The sequence below is a fragment of the Cnephaeus nilssonii genome (assembly GCF_951640355.1).
Source record: "Cnephaeus nilssonii genome assembly, chromosome: X".
NCBI lineage: Eukaryota > Metazoa > Chordata > Mammalia > Chiroptera > Vespertilionidae > Cnephaeus > Cnephaeus nilssonii.
This window is the reverse complement of record NC_137071.1, coordinates 24,621,105-24,638,769: the sequence shown is the minus strand read 5'-3', so window position 1 is coordinate 24,638,769 and position 17,665 is coordinate 24,621,105. Positions and strand designations below refer to the sequence as shown.

The window sequence follows — 17,665 nt, the reverse complement described above, 5'->3', positions numbered from 1 at the left end:
CAGTAAACAAATCCGTGTACTGGGCCTCTAGTCTGTATATATAAAACCCTAATATGCAAATAGACTGAATGGCAGAACAACCGAACAATTGATCATTATGATGTGTGCTGACCAGCAGGGGGCACGCACAGAACATGGCAAGTGTTGGCAGCAGAGTGCGAAACATGGTGGGCATTGGCCGCATTGCAGGTGAGCGGGGACGCCAGACCAAAGCGGGCTGCCAGTCACTGTCATTGGGGCGAGCCTCTGGTGGTTACTGAAAATTCTTTGCTCTCACGTGCTGGGTCTCACCAGGCACTCGCACATGCTACTGGTGCCGGCCCTGCTCATAACCACTGCTGGTGCCAGAGCTGCTGGTCGCACCCACTTCCGACACCCAGCACCGACCCCAGTAGCTTGGAGCCATCAGCAGGTGCAAGCAGCAATTGTCGGCCCTGATCACCCCTCAGGGCTTCTCCACCTCCCCCTGCTCCTGATGGGTGATTGGGGCAGCAGCTGCTATTCACACCCACTGACGGCACCAGCCCTACTTGCACCCACTGCTGGTGCCAACCCCAATCGCTCCGTGCCATCAGCACGTGGGAGCAGCAGAGGTGGGCATGGGGCTGCCAGCAGACAGGGGACAGGGGGCCAGGGCAGGAGAGGCTGGGCGGGGGCATGGAGGATGAGCTGAGACCTGCTCCTGAGCCCACCACAGCCTTGTGGCCCACAGGTCCTTTCTTTTTTTTTTTTTAATTTTTTTATTTATTTATTTTTTATTTGTACACTTTATTTTTTTTTCTATTTTTTAAGGTATTATATGTGTACATATATTACCATTGCCCCCCCCACCTAACCCTAACCCTCACCCCCCAGAGTTTTGCATCCATTGGTTATGCTTATATGCATGCATACAAGTCCTTTGATTGATCTCTTATCTCCCCCACCTCTCCCTAACCTTCCCCTTGTAATTTGACAGTCCCACAGGTCCTTTCAAGGTGCATGAGTTCATGCACTGGGCTCCTAGTTATCTATAAAATACACAAGAATTTTTTTCCCCACAAAGTCACATTTTCTACCTACTTTATTTTGGCAACTCAAATCATGTAAATCCTAAAATTTAAATTAATTCAATATATATTTATCATTGTTTGGGTTTGGTTCAATTTTCTAGTCATTGTGAATAGATAATCTATTCATATCAGCATCTAGCCCTTTATCCTAAATGCATATTGTCTGCCTTCTAGATCTTCAAGTCATTTAAAATAATATAGGGAGTCCCCAAAAAATGCATACACATTTTAACAGCTGATAACTCACTCAATATTCACTCCTTTTCAGAATTAACTGATTTGAAATAATAGATGAAGCCAGAACAAAGAAAATTTATCCTAAAGTGCCACTAGACTTTTTTTTATGGGGATACATAAAAGATAAAGTTTACGGTACAAAACTGGCAACAGTCAATGATTGAGGGCATACAAACACCGAATGAAATGATTCTTGATGTGTGCGATTCCATTGTTTCACATTATCAGCAGTGCCTGGACCAGAACAGTCATCAGTTTGAAAACAGGCATTGACAAAAATAAATTATTCATTTCTGTAGATCCTTTTAAATTTTGAAAAAGAACTGTATGTTAATAAACACTGACTCAAAGTGCGTATACAATTTTTGGGGACACCCTGTATGTGAGACAGACTCTCTTCTTGACCAAACTCTAGTCAGGCTCCTCTAAACTGTTTCTCAACTAGGCCTCAACCATGGCATATAAAAACTGCAGTCACAGAAGTAGACATTTATGAGATGTGAGAGGGGGTTGACAGAGGTGATCTGCATTTGTTAATTGATGTGTATCTGCAGTTACTTCAGAAAGCTTGCAATTGTAAATCCTTTTTCTCCCCTTTGAGAGGTAAATCTTCTATCACCCCTCCCCCATAACTGTCTTCTCAAGGACCTCAGAACGCTCTCTTTGAAATGCAAACATTCAAAGAGATAATGCTCCCAGTCAGCTGAGTACCTTGCTGCAACTTGCATCATTACTCCAGCCATAAAGATCCCAGAAGTTTGTTTCTCCTGCAGATAAGCATAAATTAACAAATTTCTCACAAAATTTTCTCTCACTTCTTGTAGATGTCCACTTCTGTGACTCTGATTAAGTCACAGATTCTCCCTACTAATTCTCCCTATTTATTTATTTTTTTTATCCTCCCTTTAAGATACCCAGTTACTACTGCACAAATTGAAGTTGAGTTCATTTCATGCTGGATCCTCCTCCCTGCAGCAATAGTTACTGAATAATGTCTATCCTCTTATGGCTTTAACTAGTGCCCAGCATGAATGTGAGAACAAGAAAAAAAGCCTTTCTTTTCTTTGCTATAGCATTCTACAATTTATGAGAAGCACCTGGTAATTAAATCCCAAGATTGTTAGCTCCTCTGATTCAAACAACCTCAGTTCAAACTGCAAGACAAGTTAAGTTACTCTCAAGGCTACATTCTTGTATACACCTCCTCCCTGCTGGTTTACCACTCAGGAATAATTAATAGAAAGTTCTTTTCCCCCTCCTCTTGCCACAAGCCTCTTTTGAACTCTTCATAATTTTTGCTCTGTGTATAAAAAGAGGCCACATGCTAACATGACAAGCTCAGGGAATGCCTACGTGGTGGCCTCTGCAAACTCAGAGACCTAAGGTAACCACAAAGGATGGTCTGAAGTTAAACCTTTCAATTAAAAAGCAGTCTGTGGTAGGTAGTCATGTCCTAGGCTGGTAGCTTCCCTTACAAAGGTCAATCTTTACCTTAACTGAGCCTATTATCTTTTTGCACCCTGGATAACATACCTTTGGAATGTCAGGGTAACTTCTTACTTCCATTTTTTTCTGGACCCCTCAGGGAACAATCAATGCAACAGGTAGAGACTAAAAATACGCTCATTGTTATTGTTATCGTGTAAATTGTTGACTATTAACTATCTTGTACCCACCTATGTAAAAGAAGCATGTGTCTATCACTTTACTTTTTACCTAACCCCAGAAGTTTCCCCTTTTTTGCTTTCTCCCACCTCCCTAATCTATCACTAATGGATTTCATGTAACCCACTTACATCTCTTCCTTTGATGGTAATTTATAAAAATAGGTCAAAAACTGCCATTCTCTGAAGCATTGTCTCAATGCATTGAGATTCTGCTTTGAGCAATTGTTGACAGTTTGGCTCAAGTAAGCTGACAAAAATTCTTTACAGGTTTGAATGTTTCTTATGATAACAGCTCTAAGAATGTTTTATAGGCTTTGGAAAAATACTGATAAGACACCTCCCTAGGACATCTGCCTAGAACTAACAAAGACAACCTCCCTAATGTCTGCTCAATTTCAGCCCCCAAATCTTCCTCCCTTCCTTGTCACCTAGCAACAGCAGCCATTAAAAGAGCAGGCCACTGTCTATTTCTTTGCCTTTGTATTGATTAGCCTTTTCCCTTCTGGGAAAGTAAAATAAACTTTCTCTCTGCATCTATCTCTTCTTTTAGTTGTGAATTCTTGGAATCACCAGCCCAAAACCATAACACCCAGCTTTATCTTTCACAATATCAATAGGATTACTTTATGACTTGAAGGTCACTTAAATTATACAAATACAAAAACTTTTTCTTTGCCCTTCCAAATCCTCACCAAGAAGACCTTTCAGGTTTCATTTAAAAAAGATATCCAACTTCAAAATTCTGATGATTTTTCCTGCTATTTATTCTGGAATACATAGCATGGTTTTAAAACATAAACGTGAGCCCTAACCGGTTTGGCTCAGTGGATGGAGCCTCGGCCTGCAGACTCAAGGGTCCCAGGTTCGATTCCAGTCAAGGGCATGTACCTTGGTTGTGGGCACATCCTCAGTAGGGGGTGTGCAGGAGGCAGCTGATCGATGTTTCTCTCTCATCGATGTTTCTAGCTCTCTATCCCTCTCCCTTCCTCTCTGTAAAAAATCAATAAAAATATATTAAAAAACAAAACACATAAACGTGAGAAAGCTAATAGGAAAGCCCTGAAACTTTCCAACATCACTGAGTATATCATTAAAGTTGTTTTATTACCCTGACTGGTTTGGCTCAGTGGATAGAGCATCGGCCTGCGGACTGAAGGGTCCCAGGTTTGATTCCAGTCAAGGGCATGTACCTTGGTTGTGGGCACATCCCCAATAGGGGGTGTGCAGGAGGCAGCTGATCGATATTTCTCTCTCATTGATGTTTCTAACTCTCTATTCCTCTCCCTTCCTCTCTGTAAAAAAATAATAAAATATATTTAAAAAAATAAATAAAGTTGTTTTATTAATGGCCAGAGAATATGAATTCAATAAATGAGTGCTAAGTGTCATAAATTCATGCTCCTGACAAAAGATAGTGTCTCTTACAGTATATAAAGTAGATACAGCATGTTGCCATTACTCTTCAGGGGTCCTCAAACTATGGCCCGCGGGCCACATGCGGCCCGCCAAGGACATTTATCCGGCCCGCCGGGTGTTTTTGCCGCCGCTGCCTGTCCTGCTTAGCAGCCGACTTAGCAGGGTGCATAGGAATTTGTTCATAGTTGTTTTTTTAAACTATAGTCCGGCCCTCCAACGGTCTGAGGGACAGTGAACTGGCCCCCCCTGTTTAAAAAGTTTGAGGACCCCTGCTATAGATATAGCAAAACTCAAATTGCACATTGTCATGTAATAAAAAATGAGACAGGCCACTTTTCTACATTTATTCAATAGATTTAGTTTTGAAAAAATATATTTCAAGGTTGATTTTAGATTTTGTTATGCAGTTATTTTATGCTATAACAGAGCATCCTAGACTTTCATTTATTACTTTATACAAGTTCATGGTGGTAGATTAAGAAGAAAACATATGAGCTGGAGGATATACAGGGCAAGGAAAAGAGTAGTAGACTGGGAGGTGAAAACCTAGGCCCATTTCTGTCATAAATCATTGGTGTGAATTTAGGGCACTATATTACTATTTTTATGGTCTTGGTTTACAGGTCTGTAAGAGTAAGAGGTTTGACTATGTGTCTCTGAGTGTCTTTGATTTGTTTTCCAGCTTTAAAATACAATAATGCCTCTACCCTCAGCTGGGTTGTGATCTCTGCCCAATTTCTGAGGTTAGTCATCTATGCTTCACTCATCCAATTTTTTGTACTATAAGTGCAATCCTATTTGTTCTATATTTCTCCATGGGGCCATCAAAATAATTTGAAAAATGCACATAAAAGCATTTTGGAAAAAAGTGACAGTTTTTTGCCTTAGCCAGTTTGGCTCAGTGGATAGAGCATCAGCTTGTCCAAACGGTCCCAGGTTCGATTCCGGTCAAGGGCACATGCCTAGATTGTGGGCTCAATCCAACGTGCAGGAGGCAGCCAGTCAATGATTCCCTCTCATCACTGATGTTTCTCTCTCTCTCTTCCTCTCCCTTCCTCTCTTAAAGCAATATATATATATATATTAAAAAAGTGACAGCATTTTAAAAAATTACCTTGTTTATTGTTCTGCTGGAAAAAAGTAATAGTGTTATTGTATTTAAGAGTACACAACATTTGAAAAGAAACCTTTATAATTAGATGGATGTAAGCACAATACGATATGTCTAAGTTTTGATTTGGTGTAGTTGGCTTTTCTTAAATTGACACATTCAACTCTTCTCTAGTTATTTTCTACACTTAGAGTTTTTGCTGAAACAAAAAATGCATGGTATTCAGGGAAGTCAAAGAAAATACTAATCTTCAGGTGAAAAAAAAACTTTCAATTTTTAACATTAGGGACCACTTAAACCATTTCAAATGTAATTATTAAAAAGCCAAAGGTTATTAAGAAATTAACATTATTATCATTTTTACTCCTAACAACAAATTCAGAGGAGTATACACATATGGATACTTATCCTGCAAATACGAGAAGGAAACAAGGATAAGTAAACAATAAGATGACCTTGAGAAAAATCAGAACATGAGGCAATCTGGATGGACACTAGCCTATACTATGAGGACTTAAGGTTTAAAGTGTCATTTGTTTGTTAAGGGCCATGCTCAAGCCAATAAAACAATGACAGCACCTTTCATGCACAAGTCATTAAGGGGTAAACAAACACAAGAAAAAAAATTTTAGATTTCTAGGAATTCATATCCTAGATTGATAAGTATACATAAAAATAAATCTTACACAAAACATAATTTGATAAATGCAACAATAAAAACAAAAACTGTGCTGGGTTCCAGAGACAAAGCTAAAAGAAAGGGAGAAAGATAGAAACCATATACATGCATAAACAGTAGAAAGATGATCCATGGGTAAAACCCATCCCCTCAAGCATACGACCCAGCAATCCTACTCCTGGGTATATACCTCAAAAACTAGAAATGATATATTTGCAAAGATATATGCACCCCTGTGTTCATTGAGGCATTATTCATGGTGGCCAAGACATGGAAACAACCAAAGTGTTCCAAAATAAAGGAGTGAATAAAGAAGATGTGGTACATATATACAATGCAATACTAGTCACTCATAAGAAAGGATGAAATAGTGCCATTTGCAACAACATGGATGGGCCCTGAGAACATTATGTGAAGTGAAATAAGTCAGAAAAAGCTAAGAACCATATGATTTCACTCATATGTGGGATATAAAACTGAAACTCATGAACACAAACAGCAGTGTGGTGGTTGCCAGAGAAACGGGGGTCAGGGAGAAGGGATTCCTAATATATGGTGACAGGATATTTAACTTTGGGTGGTGGGCACACTGCAATATACAGATCTTGTAACACAGAAACCCACACCTGAAACCTATATGTTCATGTTGACCAATTTAATTTTAAAAAGAAAAGAAAATATAAGTTGGTAAAGCAGGATCTCACTGATAGTATTTGAGCAGATCTGAAGTAAATGATATCTAGCCTCTAATATCTAGAAAAAAGTAACAGAGGAAGTACATGGGCCATGGGGAGCATCCCTTGGGCATGTGAAGAACAGCAAGGAGGCCTGTGCTGAGGCAGTGATCTGAGAGAATGGGCTCCAGAGGAAATGTTGAGATCAGGGAAGTAGGAGGGACTGCCTAGGTGGGTCATGAAGACCAACCTAAGGGTATTTATTGGTTTTTATTCTGACATGAACTGGCATAGCAGTAAAGGAGCAATGTGAACAGATTTATACTTTAGAACAATCGCTTTAGCAACTCTGTGGTGACTAGACTGTACTAGTTTTCAATTATAAAACTGAGTTCAAACTACAATAACAGAGTCTATAATCCTATCTAATAAAGAGGTAATATGCAAATTGACTGTCACTCCAACACACAAGATGGCCACCCCCATGTGGACACAAGATGGCCGCCCCCATGTAGACAAAAGATGGCCGCCACAAGATGGCCAGCAGGGGAGGTCAGTTGGGAGGGACCAGGCCTGCAGGGGAGAGCAGTGGGGGCAACCAGGCCTGCAGGGGAGGGCAGTTGGGGGGAATCAGGCCTGCAGGGGAGGGCAGTTGGGGGCCACCAGGCCTGCAGGGGAGGGCAGTTGGGGGGAACCAGGCCTGCAGGGGAGGGCAGTTGAGGGTGACCAGGCCAGCAGGGGAGGGCAGTTTGGGGGGACCAGGCCTGCAGGGGAGGGCAGTTGCGGGGGACCAGGCCTGTCAGGGAGGGCAGTTAGGGGTGAGCAGGCCAGCAGGGGAGGGCAGTTATGGGCAATCGGGCTGGCAGGGGAGAGCAGTTTGGGGTGACCCGGCTGGCAAGGAAGGGAAATTAGGGGTGACCAGGCCAGCAGGGGAGGGCAGTTGGAGGGCGACCAGGCCTGCAGGGGAGGGCAGTTGTGGGTGACCAGGCCAGCAGGGGATGACAGTTAGGGGTGACCAGGCTGGCAAGTGAGGGCAGTTAGGGGTGACCGGGCCAGCAGTGGAGGCCAGTTGGGGTGACCAGGCTTGCAGGACAGGACAGTTAGAGGTGTCCAGGCTGGCAGGGGAGGGCAGTTAGGGGAAATCAGGCTGGCAGGGGAGCAGTTAGGCATCAATCAGGCTGGCAGGCAGGTGAGCAGTTGGGAGCTAGCAGTCCTGGCTTGTGAGAGAGATGCCAGACTGGAGAGCGTGCAGGCTGGGCTGAGGGACACCATCCCTCCCCCATGCACGAATTTCATGCACTGAGCCTCTAGTAATAGTAATAACAATAATAACAACAACAATGCCATATATAGTGTACTTATTGCATACCAGGTATTACACTAGGCATTTTACATAATTATCACACTTATTTTCCACAAATTATCAATATCACCAGATTAAAAATATAAAAAAAATTTTAAGTAACCAGCCCACAGTCACACATGTGGGCAGTGTTAACATCTAGATTCTTAGCCTGGTCATCTGATCCCAGGGATGAACCTCTCTGGATATAAAACAGAATATCCCGGGAAACTTTTAGAACATATTCCCACCCACTTGCTTCCAGAGATTTGTATTTAATTATTCTGGAGTGGGGCCTGGGCATTAGTATTATTTTAAGTTTTCTAGATCATTCTAATGTACAGACAGAATTGAAGACAACTGTGAATGAAGCAGCTACAGTGTCATGCCTAAAATTAACAGAATGCTTAGTTACTACTAATTTAGTTATTACTACTAAAATTACAAGTAATGCAAAATTAGTACAATGCTTTCTTGCAGTTTTATTTTTAATGAGAACAAAAGGTAAAAAGCTACTGAGTTGTCTTTCTGGGGAAAACCAGCATTAATCCTTTTCTCTATGTTATGATGAAGTAAGAGCTCTGTATATTTTTAAAGAGAGAATAATTTAAGTGCATCATCTGTTCATTCCCACCTCGACCCTGGTCAGCCCCAGGATGGCAATGGCCACACGGATGCTACTGCTTTCCAGAGTGCCTGTGATCAATCTCCGCTGATACTCCACATCTGACATCTGCTGCCGTGCTGCAAAAGCCAATGCCTTTTCCTTGGCTTCATTAGTCAGTGGCAATATGAGGTCTATATCCAACGTATGACAGGGTTTGCATTTCAAATACAGAACTGGATTGTCCTCATCAAGCTCTAGGGTGAAGCAAAAACATTCATAGCTGCAATGATCATTTATGCCTTTGAAATTACCATTTAGGATGGATTTGGGAGGTTTGAAATGTAAAATGGAAGTCATGGTCTTCATTAAACAGAGTAAAAATAGATAGGTAACACATTTCTAGTGGTATTAATTCAGTAAGTTAAGAATAAGTCTTCAGGAATTAAAGGTATTTTCTTGGTACTCTCTAAAAAGAGTTCTAGTCAAATGGTTCTTTCATAGAAACATCATCGACATGATCAAAAATTCAGTGACCTGGAGACTATTATACTAAGTAAAATATGCCAATCTGAGAAAGACAAATATCACATGATCTCACTTATTTGTGGAATCTAATGAACAAAATGAATTGACTGACAAAATAAGACCTGAAGAATGGAGACATGGAACAGACTGACATACCTCAATATGGGGTTGGGGGAATGAGAAGAGATAAACCAAAGAACTTATATACTTATATGCATAGCCCATGGACATGGGCAATAGATGGTGAAGACCTGGGTAGGGGTGGGGGCTGGGAGGAGGGGGGAAAGGAGACATCTGTAATAGTGTCAACAATAAAATATATATATATTTTTTTAAAAATTCAGTGACCATTGTGCTTCTATCAGTGATTGGAAGGTAGGAGTAGTAGAAATAAATCTAAAGAAAGACATCTATCAATGAATGGTATGAACTAGAATTTTCTTTCACTAACAAGTTTATACTTTAAACTAGAATATTATATTACCAACATAATAAAGTTAAAATCTAATTATGTATTAGATAAACTTGCTATGAAGAAGCTTAGGTAAATATATGTGGAACAGTCCCTTCCTTCAACATATTATAAATAAAACTAGACGCCCAGTGCACAAATTTGTGCATGGGTGTGGTCTGGCTGGCCCAGCTCCAATCAGAGTGGATCAGGGCTGGGCCTGTTGGGAGGAGGAGATGGCGGGAGGTGAGCCATTTGGGGGGAGGGGCTGTGGGTGATTGGCTGGTGTGCCCCACCCCCAAATAGGGTGGGGGGGCTGATCAGGGCTCAGCGGCTGGGGGAGGCACAGTGGGAGGTTGGCCAGCCAGCCCCACCCCTGATTGGTGTGGGAGGGTGATCAGGGGTGGAGCTGGCTGGGAGGAGGGGCTTCGGGCCGATCAGGATGGTGGGGGCCCATTGGAGGTGGGGCTATCCAAGGGAGGGGCCACAGGCAGTTGGCCGGCCGGCCCTGCCCCCTTCTGGGGTGGAGGGGGCAATCAGGATTGGTGCCAGCCAGGGGGAGGAGCTGCAGGAGGTTGGCCGGCCAGCCCTGCCCCCTATTGGGGTGGGGGGGCGATCAGGAGTGGGGCTGACAGAGAGGGGAGGGCCATGGGGGAGTTGGCCGGCTGCCCTGCCCTCGTTCAGGGTGGAAGAGGCCGATCAGGGGTGGGGCTGGCTGGGGGGAGGGGTAGCGGGAGGTTGGCCAGTCGGCCCCACTCCCAGATCGGGACGGTTCACTGGCTGCAGTGGGCATCATAGCAACCAGTCGTTCCAGTTGTTATGGTGTTCCAGTCGCTGGCTTTTTATATATATAGATAATGCATATGTATACTCTACCTTCTGGAGAACATGTGTAGTCATATAAATTTAAAGAAGTCATTGCAGGTAGTCTGGAAGGCAAGGGGGCCATACCTTTTCCTTCCACAACGTATACTAATTCTCCAATCTAAAACACAAACACAATAATATTAAATTCTGAAATCTCAGAAAAAAACTTAGGATAAATCTTTCTTCTGTGAGAAGAATGTGCATGCTGTAAAATCATCACTGCATTGTGCATTTTTAAGCAATATATGCCCTAAATTTGTGGAGAAAGGTAAGGCTTAAATATAGCCCTCCATAGTATGGGAGAAACTCTGCATGAAACAGATCATGGAGGTTGCTTAAAAACATCCCAGGATGATATTGGCAGCAATTGATCTTTATAGCTACAAATATCCACCTCAGACTTAAAACAAATAGACAATCAAGCAAAAAATAGGTTTTTTTTCCTTAATTGTGTAATTTATTATTGGAGATGAGTGACATCATTTTTGCAGGGTATGTGAGTCCCCCCAAGAGTCTATATTTTAAAGTACAGGATTTTCTAACTGTCCTTTGATGGATGATTGGATAAAGAAAATGTGGTATATAAAGAAAACAGAGTAGTATACAATGAAATACTGTTCAGCCATAAAAGAGAATGAAATACTGCCATTTGTGACAACATTGATGGACCTTAAGAGTATCATGCTAAACAAAATAAGTTAGATAAAAAAGGACAAGAACCATATGATTTCACTCATATGTGGGATATAAAACAGAAAGCAACAAATGAACAAAGAAAACAAACTTTTAGATAGAGATAACAATATGGTGGTTACCAGAGGGGAAGAGGGTTGGGGGAAGGATAAAGGAAGTCAAATACAAGGTGACAGAAGAAGGATAGACTGGATGGTGAGCACACAATGCAGTATACAGATGGTGTATTATAGAATTGTACACTTGAAACCTATATGATCTTATTAACCAATGTCACCCAAATAAATTTATTTTTTTTTAAGTACATGTTTTCAAAATGAGCACTGAGGGTCTGAAGAGCTTTTAGAATAAATAAGTAATTAGGGGAAAAATACAAAGTCTACACAGAGAGGGTGAACATAAAAGTGGGGTCAATGCAAAGGCATCAACATCATATAGATAAAGATTAATAGAGGTGGACAAGCCTAGTTTTATTCCTGGCACTGTCATTTATTAGCTACTAAGCCTGAGGCAAGTTTACTAAAAGCTCTGAGTTCTGGTTTCTTCCTCTGTAAAATGGGATGAACAATATTTCTTCATTTTAGGAACCTAGAGATTAAATGAAAAGGAAGAGGAGAGAGGGAGTCTCAAAAGACATATACAATCACAATGGATGACTATCATTTAGATCTTGATTCTAAAGTAACCTCAAAATATGATTGTAGGAGCTCATGACATGCCACCCTAAAATATGCCACTTTGGTATATTGATTATTTTGAGCTGTAGGCACATGAAAAACGGCTAATGCAGGGAAAGGCTTTCTCTGAACACCCTTTATCTGCCTAGAGACCGATCCTCCAAAAGGAACTCAATTGTCATAAATCCAAAAAAGACTCTCTCTTTTCACAGGAGAACACTAGAAGTTGACACTGTATCCGGACAAACTTTGCACAAACTATCATACCCCCCATCTATTATTCTAAAGTCTCATTCACGTTACCTAAAAATCATTTACTCTTCTAAGTGGCCAACATCCCCTCCCCACTTTCCCTAATAAGATGATATTTAAGCTTGAATTCTAAGTTACCTTGGGAAGTCACTCAGTATTCCTGAGTATCTCTCATGTATACATGAAGTATACATCTTAATAAACTTCTGTTTATTTTTCTCTTGTTATTTTTTTTTATTATGGGACTAGAGGCCTGGTGCACGAAATTCATGCATGGAGGGGGGGTCTCCCTCAGCCAAGCCTGCACCCTCTCCAATCTGGGACCCCTCGAGGGATGTCCGACTGCCCGTCGGGATCGGGCCTAAACCCTCTCACAATCCAGGACTGCTGGCTCCCAACTGCCTTCCTTATTGCCCCTAACCACTTCTGCCTGCCAGCCTGATTACCCCCTAACCACTCCGCTGCCAGCCTGATTGATGCCTAACTGCTCCCCTGCCAGCCTGTTTGCCCCCAACTTACCTCCTCTGCCGGCCTGGTCACCCCTAACTGCCCTCCCCTGCAGGGTTGATTGCCTCCAACTGCCCTCCCTTGCAGGCCTGGACCCTCTTCAACTGCCCTCCCTTGCAGGCCTGGTCCCTCCCAACTACCCTCCCCTGCTGGCCATCTTGTGGTGGCCATCTTGTGTCCACATGGGGGCAGGATCTTTGACCACATGGGGGCAGCCATATTGTGTGTTGGAGTGATGATTAATCTGCATATTACTCTTTTATTAGATAGGATAGAGGCCTGGTGCATGGGTGGGGGCCAGCTGGTTTGCCCTGAAGGGTGTCCCGGATCAGGGTGGGGGTTCCCTTGGGGTGTGAGGCGGCCTGAGTGACGGGCCTGTGGTGGTTTGCAGGCCAGCCACGCCCCCTGGCGACCCAAGCCGAGGCCTTGGTATCTGGAATTTATTGTCCTTCTACAATTGAAACTTTGTAGCCTGGAGCGGAGCCAAGCCTTCTGCTCGCTCAGTGGATGCAGCCATTTCTGTTAGGACTTATGTATCTAATATAATTGAAACTTTGTAGCCTTAAGCGGAGGCCTGGGCTGGCCAGGGCTGCAGAAGCTTAGCTTCCCCCATTGCCGGGGGCAACCCTTGCCTCCCGCTCTTTCCAGCTCAGTGGCTGCCGCCATTTCTGTTTGGAATTGTTTACCTTCTATAATTGAAACTTTGTAGCCTTGAGTGGAGGCTTAGGCCAGCAAGGGCAGGCGGAAAGCTTGTTTTCCTCTGTTACCAGGAAACCCAAGCCTCCCTTCTGCTCTCTGGCTGCAGCCATCTTGGTTGAGTTTATTTGCATATTTGCTCCTGATTGGCTGGTGGGCGTAGTGAAGGTACGGTCGATTTGCATATTACTCTTTTATTAGGTAGGATAGGGGTCATCAGCCAAGAATTCAGAAGGGTAGAAGAAAAATTATTTTTCCTCCCCTATAATTCAAACAAAGAAATTTAAAAGAAAATGACAAAACAACAACAACACATACAATCATGAGGCAATCAGGAAAATACACTGAGTGGCCAGATTATTATGATCTCTGAATGCATAATAATCTGGCCACTCAGTGTATATCCTATATAATAAAAGACTAATATGCAAATTGTCCGCTTGACCAGGAGTTCAACCAGCAGACAGGCCAGCCAACTGCCCATGTCTCCTCCCCCTGGCCAGGCTGGCCGGACCCCACCCATGCACGAATTCATGCACTGGGCCTCTAATATACATATATATATACTGAGTGGCAAGATTATTATACATTCAGAGATCATAATATCATAATAATCTGGCCACTCTGTATGAGCAATGCCTGGATGTTTGATGCTATTAAGAAAAAATATTATAATATTTTTAGTAGTAATGGTATCATGGTTACAGGGAAATTCTTGCTATTGTAGAGACAATTCTTGATTTATTTGTGGATAAAATGATGTGATGACTGATACTTGTTTCATTATAATCATGAAACATATTTTCCATGCACTGTTGAATCTGAGCAAAGGGTACCAGGGAGAATTTATTATAGTTTTATTACTACAACTGTGTATCTTATATTTTCCATAATAAAGTATTTTAAAAAATGCATATGTCTCAAGAAGTAGGATGATACTACCTAAAGATGTAGTAAGGACTACAGGAGGTAACATATTAATTAGGAATCTAAGCCTTTGCTTGGCACTCACCAGGCACTTAAGGGATTTATTTAAATGGAGTAGGACCATTTTCAGAAAGCAGGCTTCCAAAACCTTCAGGGATATATAAATCACCTAAGGATATTGTGAAAATGCAGTTCTAACTCAAAAGATCTAGGGTTGAGCCAAGATTTGAGAGAATCAATGAAAACAAGGACTGGCAAATTTAGGTTTAAACCACACAATGGATAATCTTGTAACAGAATAGAGGTGTGATAGGCATGCAACTAACCACTATGAAAGCAAAAGGAAATAAACCTAGCTATGAAGCTGGGATGGTAACTAGTTTGAGCTGTCCCATAATCTTAAAACAATGTTAACTATATGCTTGAGAGACTACTTCAAAGATATCTTTGAACAAGTAGTATATGTAAATAACTTAAAGGAAATTCATCACAGAATAAAAATACATATTCTAAAATATTATAAAAATCACAGGTAACAAATAAAATGGCAAAAATTAAAAATTAATTTAGAAACAAAAGGATAAATCATTTCTGATTGTATAGTCGATTTATTTATAGCTTCCTTATCCCTCCCAATTGAGATTTATTTATAATAAAATTAACTTTACCATCTACTCTCAAATGATAATGTTCTATGGAATTTTATAGTTTATAATTCATAATTATCTTCAATTCATGCTGATAAAAGGAGTATGGAAAACTTTTAATATTTTAGATTGTTCAGCATTTAAATCTGTGCACTCTTGGGTATAATGAATACATTATATATAATTTTCACATAGTAATTATTCTTAAACAGCCATGTAATTTACAAACATAAACCCAAGCTAGCAATGTGAACTGTGTTTTGTGTGTGCATGTGTTACTGCAAATATAAGTGAGTGATCAATATTGATGTAAAGTTTTCAATGATAATTCAAATACAGTACAAATGCATAAGTCAATAGAGACTAGAGAAAGCAATATATTAATATTTATTTTAATTTTACCTTTTTCTCATCCTTATCGTTATCTAAAAATCAGTTGTTTTACCCAATATATTCATAAGAAATAACTCAGAGTATAGTTATCATAATTTCATGGGGGTTTTTTGAAACCTGATTTATAGCTTGTCTACTCCATGAAAATAAATACCAACCCATGAGGGTTGGTACAAAAGGAAGTAACTACTATTTGCCAGAATATTTTTCTTAAATATAAATTTTAAACAGCTTCCTAGCTTACAATTAGCTAATGAAAATATCAGTAACTAAAAATCCATTCAATTCCATTTAAATTCACATATAACAAAGACAATATATTACCATTTCTCAAAAAAATATTTTGTCTAACTTGTTCACTTTGAATATATTCTTTTTATTTTAAAAAAACCTAATGTAATTGAAAATAATGCATGTTTTGCCTATGTCAGGAAATCATTCAGGAACATAATATGTAGAAATATCAAATTAGTTCCCTCTACTTTTCTTGTAATAAAATCAGACCAGAAAAGAAATACAAATGCAAAGAACACTTTTAAAGTAGAAAAGCCCCTTACCTTCCAAGTCTGGAGGCTGTGACAAGAGAAATGAAATTGTCTGACAACAAACAGACACTTGCCAATGTGAGCTATTCTAATAGTCACCTGTTACATTTTCTTTCTGCTCTTAATTGATATTTACCAGTTGGCATGTTTACTTAGCTTTATCTATATATATTAAAGGATAATATGCAAAGTGTCCCTGCATATTAGCCTTTTATATATATAGATAAATCTCCTGCCCAAACTCTGAGACTGCATCCCCCACCCAGAGGCACTTGACAGGGGTGGGGCCGACCGGGTCTGGGTCTCACCCAATGTAGGTGGGGCCAGCCTGGTCTCGGTCTGGCATGATTTTGAGGTGCACGGGTGGGCAGGGACTTGACTCTGGATCCCACGGCGCGCCACACACTCTGACAGGAGGTAGATTTTCATATATATTTTACTAATTTCCTTTCATCTCTGACACTTCTATTACAGAGAAAGGGAAAATAGCAATATTAAAATATATTTCCTCTAAATAATTTCCTTTTAATGTGCATGAATTTTGTGCACCAGGCCACTAGTTATAATATAAAACTGACTAACAAGAATAATCACTGTAAGATATGTACACATATAATACCTCAATAAAAAGAAAAGAAAAGAAAAAAAAAGAATAATCACTGTTATTTTAAAATACTATTTTTCATAGAATGATTGAGCTAGGAGACTCAGTATAAAAAGATGTGTATGCCTACACTAAAAGTTTAACATTCTTAATAATATTTTAACACAATCTTAATTGCATTCCTGAGAGGAGATCATTCCACAAACATATTGAGAAGGCAATATATATATATATATATATATATATATATATATATATATATATGGCATAAAATATGAGTTAATTGTTTAATAAAAATATATAATATGTTATAGGAAAACACCTCATCCAATAAGAGGAAGCTGGGCCTAGAAGTCATCTTGGCAATGAAATTAACAATCTCGCTTCTCCTTTGTCACTACATTGTTTTCAAAAGTTTCTATTCAAGTTTTTGCCACCAATTTGCTCTGCAAGTAAATGAAAATTTGATTTCCTTCAAGTATGAACATCACTCAAACTGTCAATAAGATTGATCATTAGGGAAAAAAGGGGACATATGAAGTAATTTCAAATATAAGTATTTTTGTAAAAGATTGATCTTTATATCAATACTAGAGGCCCGATGCACGAAATTTGTGCACTGGGACGGTGGTCCCTCAGCCCTGCAGGCGCCCTCTTGCAGTCCAGGACCCCTTGGAGGATGTCCACCTGCCAGCAGTCAGACCTCCCTCACGCAGTCCAGGGCTCTTGCAGTCCGGAACCACTCGCTCCTTACCGCCTGCCTGCAGTGGAGGCGGGAGAGGCTCCTGCCACCGCCGCTACACTCACCAGCTGTGAGCCCGGCTTCTGGCTGAGTGGTGCTCCCCCTGTGGGAGCACACCGACCAGCAGGAGGCAGCTCCTGCATTTAGCGTCTTCCCCCTGGTGGTCAGTGAGCTTCATAGTGACCGGTTGTTCCACCATTCAGTCGATTTGCATATTAGGGCTTTATTATATAGGATTCCCCTTTACATCCTTTCTGTCTTCACTGCTAGTAAACGAAAAGCAGAAAAGAGCAGAGAGCAGTACAGATTGCAAATATCCTAGCCAGTCTCAGTCTCCAGTTTCTATCTCCAACT

At 40.9% G+C, this 17,665-nt stretch overlaps 1 protein-coding gene across 1 annotated transcript in view; it reads right to left on the bottom strand.

Moving 5' to 3' along the window:
* The window catches only part of CFAP47 (cilia and flagella associated protein 47), a gene marked incomplete at both ends in the record, with an annotated part of 486,291 nt that overhangs the window by 154,400 nt on the left and 314,226 nt on the right, over positions 1-17,665 (bottom strand). Inside the window, 2 exons of the mRNA XM_079765682.1 lie at positions 8,813-9,039; positions 10,638-10,746. Of these exons, the coding sequence (XP_079621808.1) occupies positions 8,813-9,039; positions 10,638-10,746 (336 nt within the window). The remainder of the gene's footprint in view (positions 1-8,812; positions 9,040-10,637; positions 10,747-17,665) is intronic.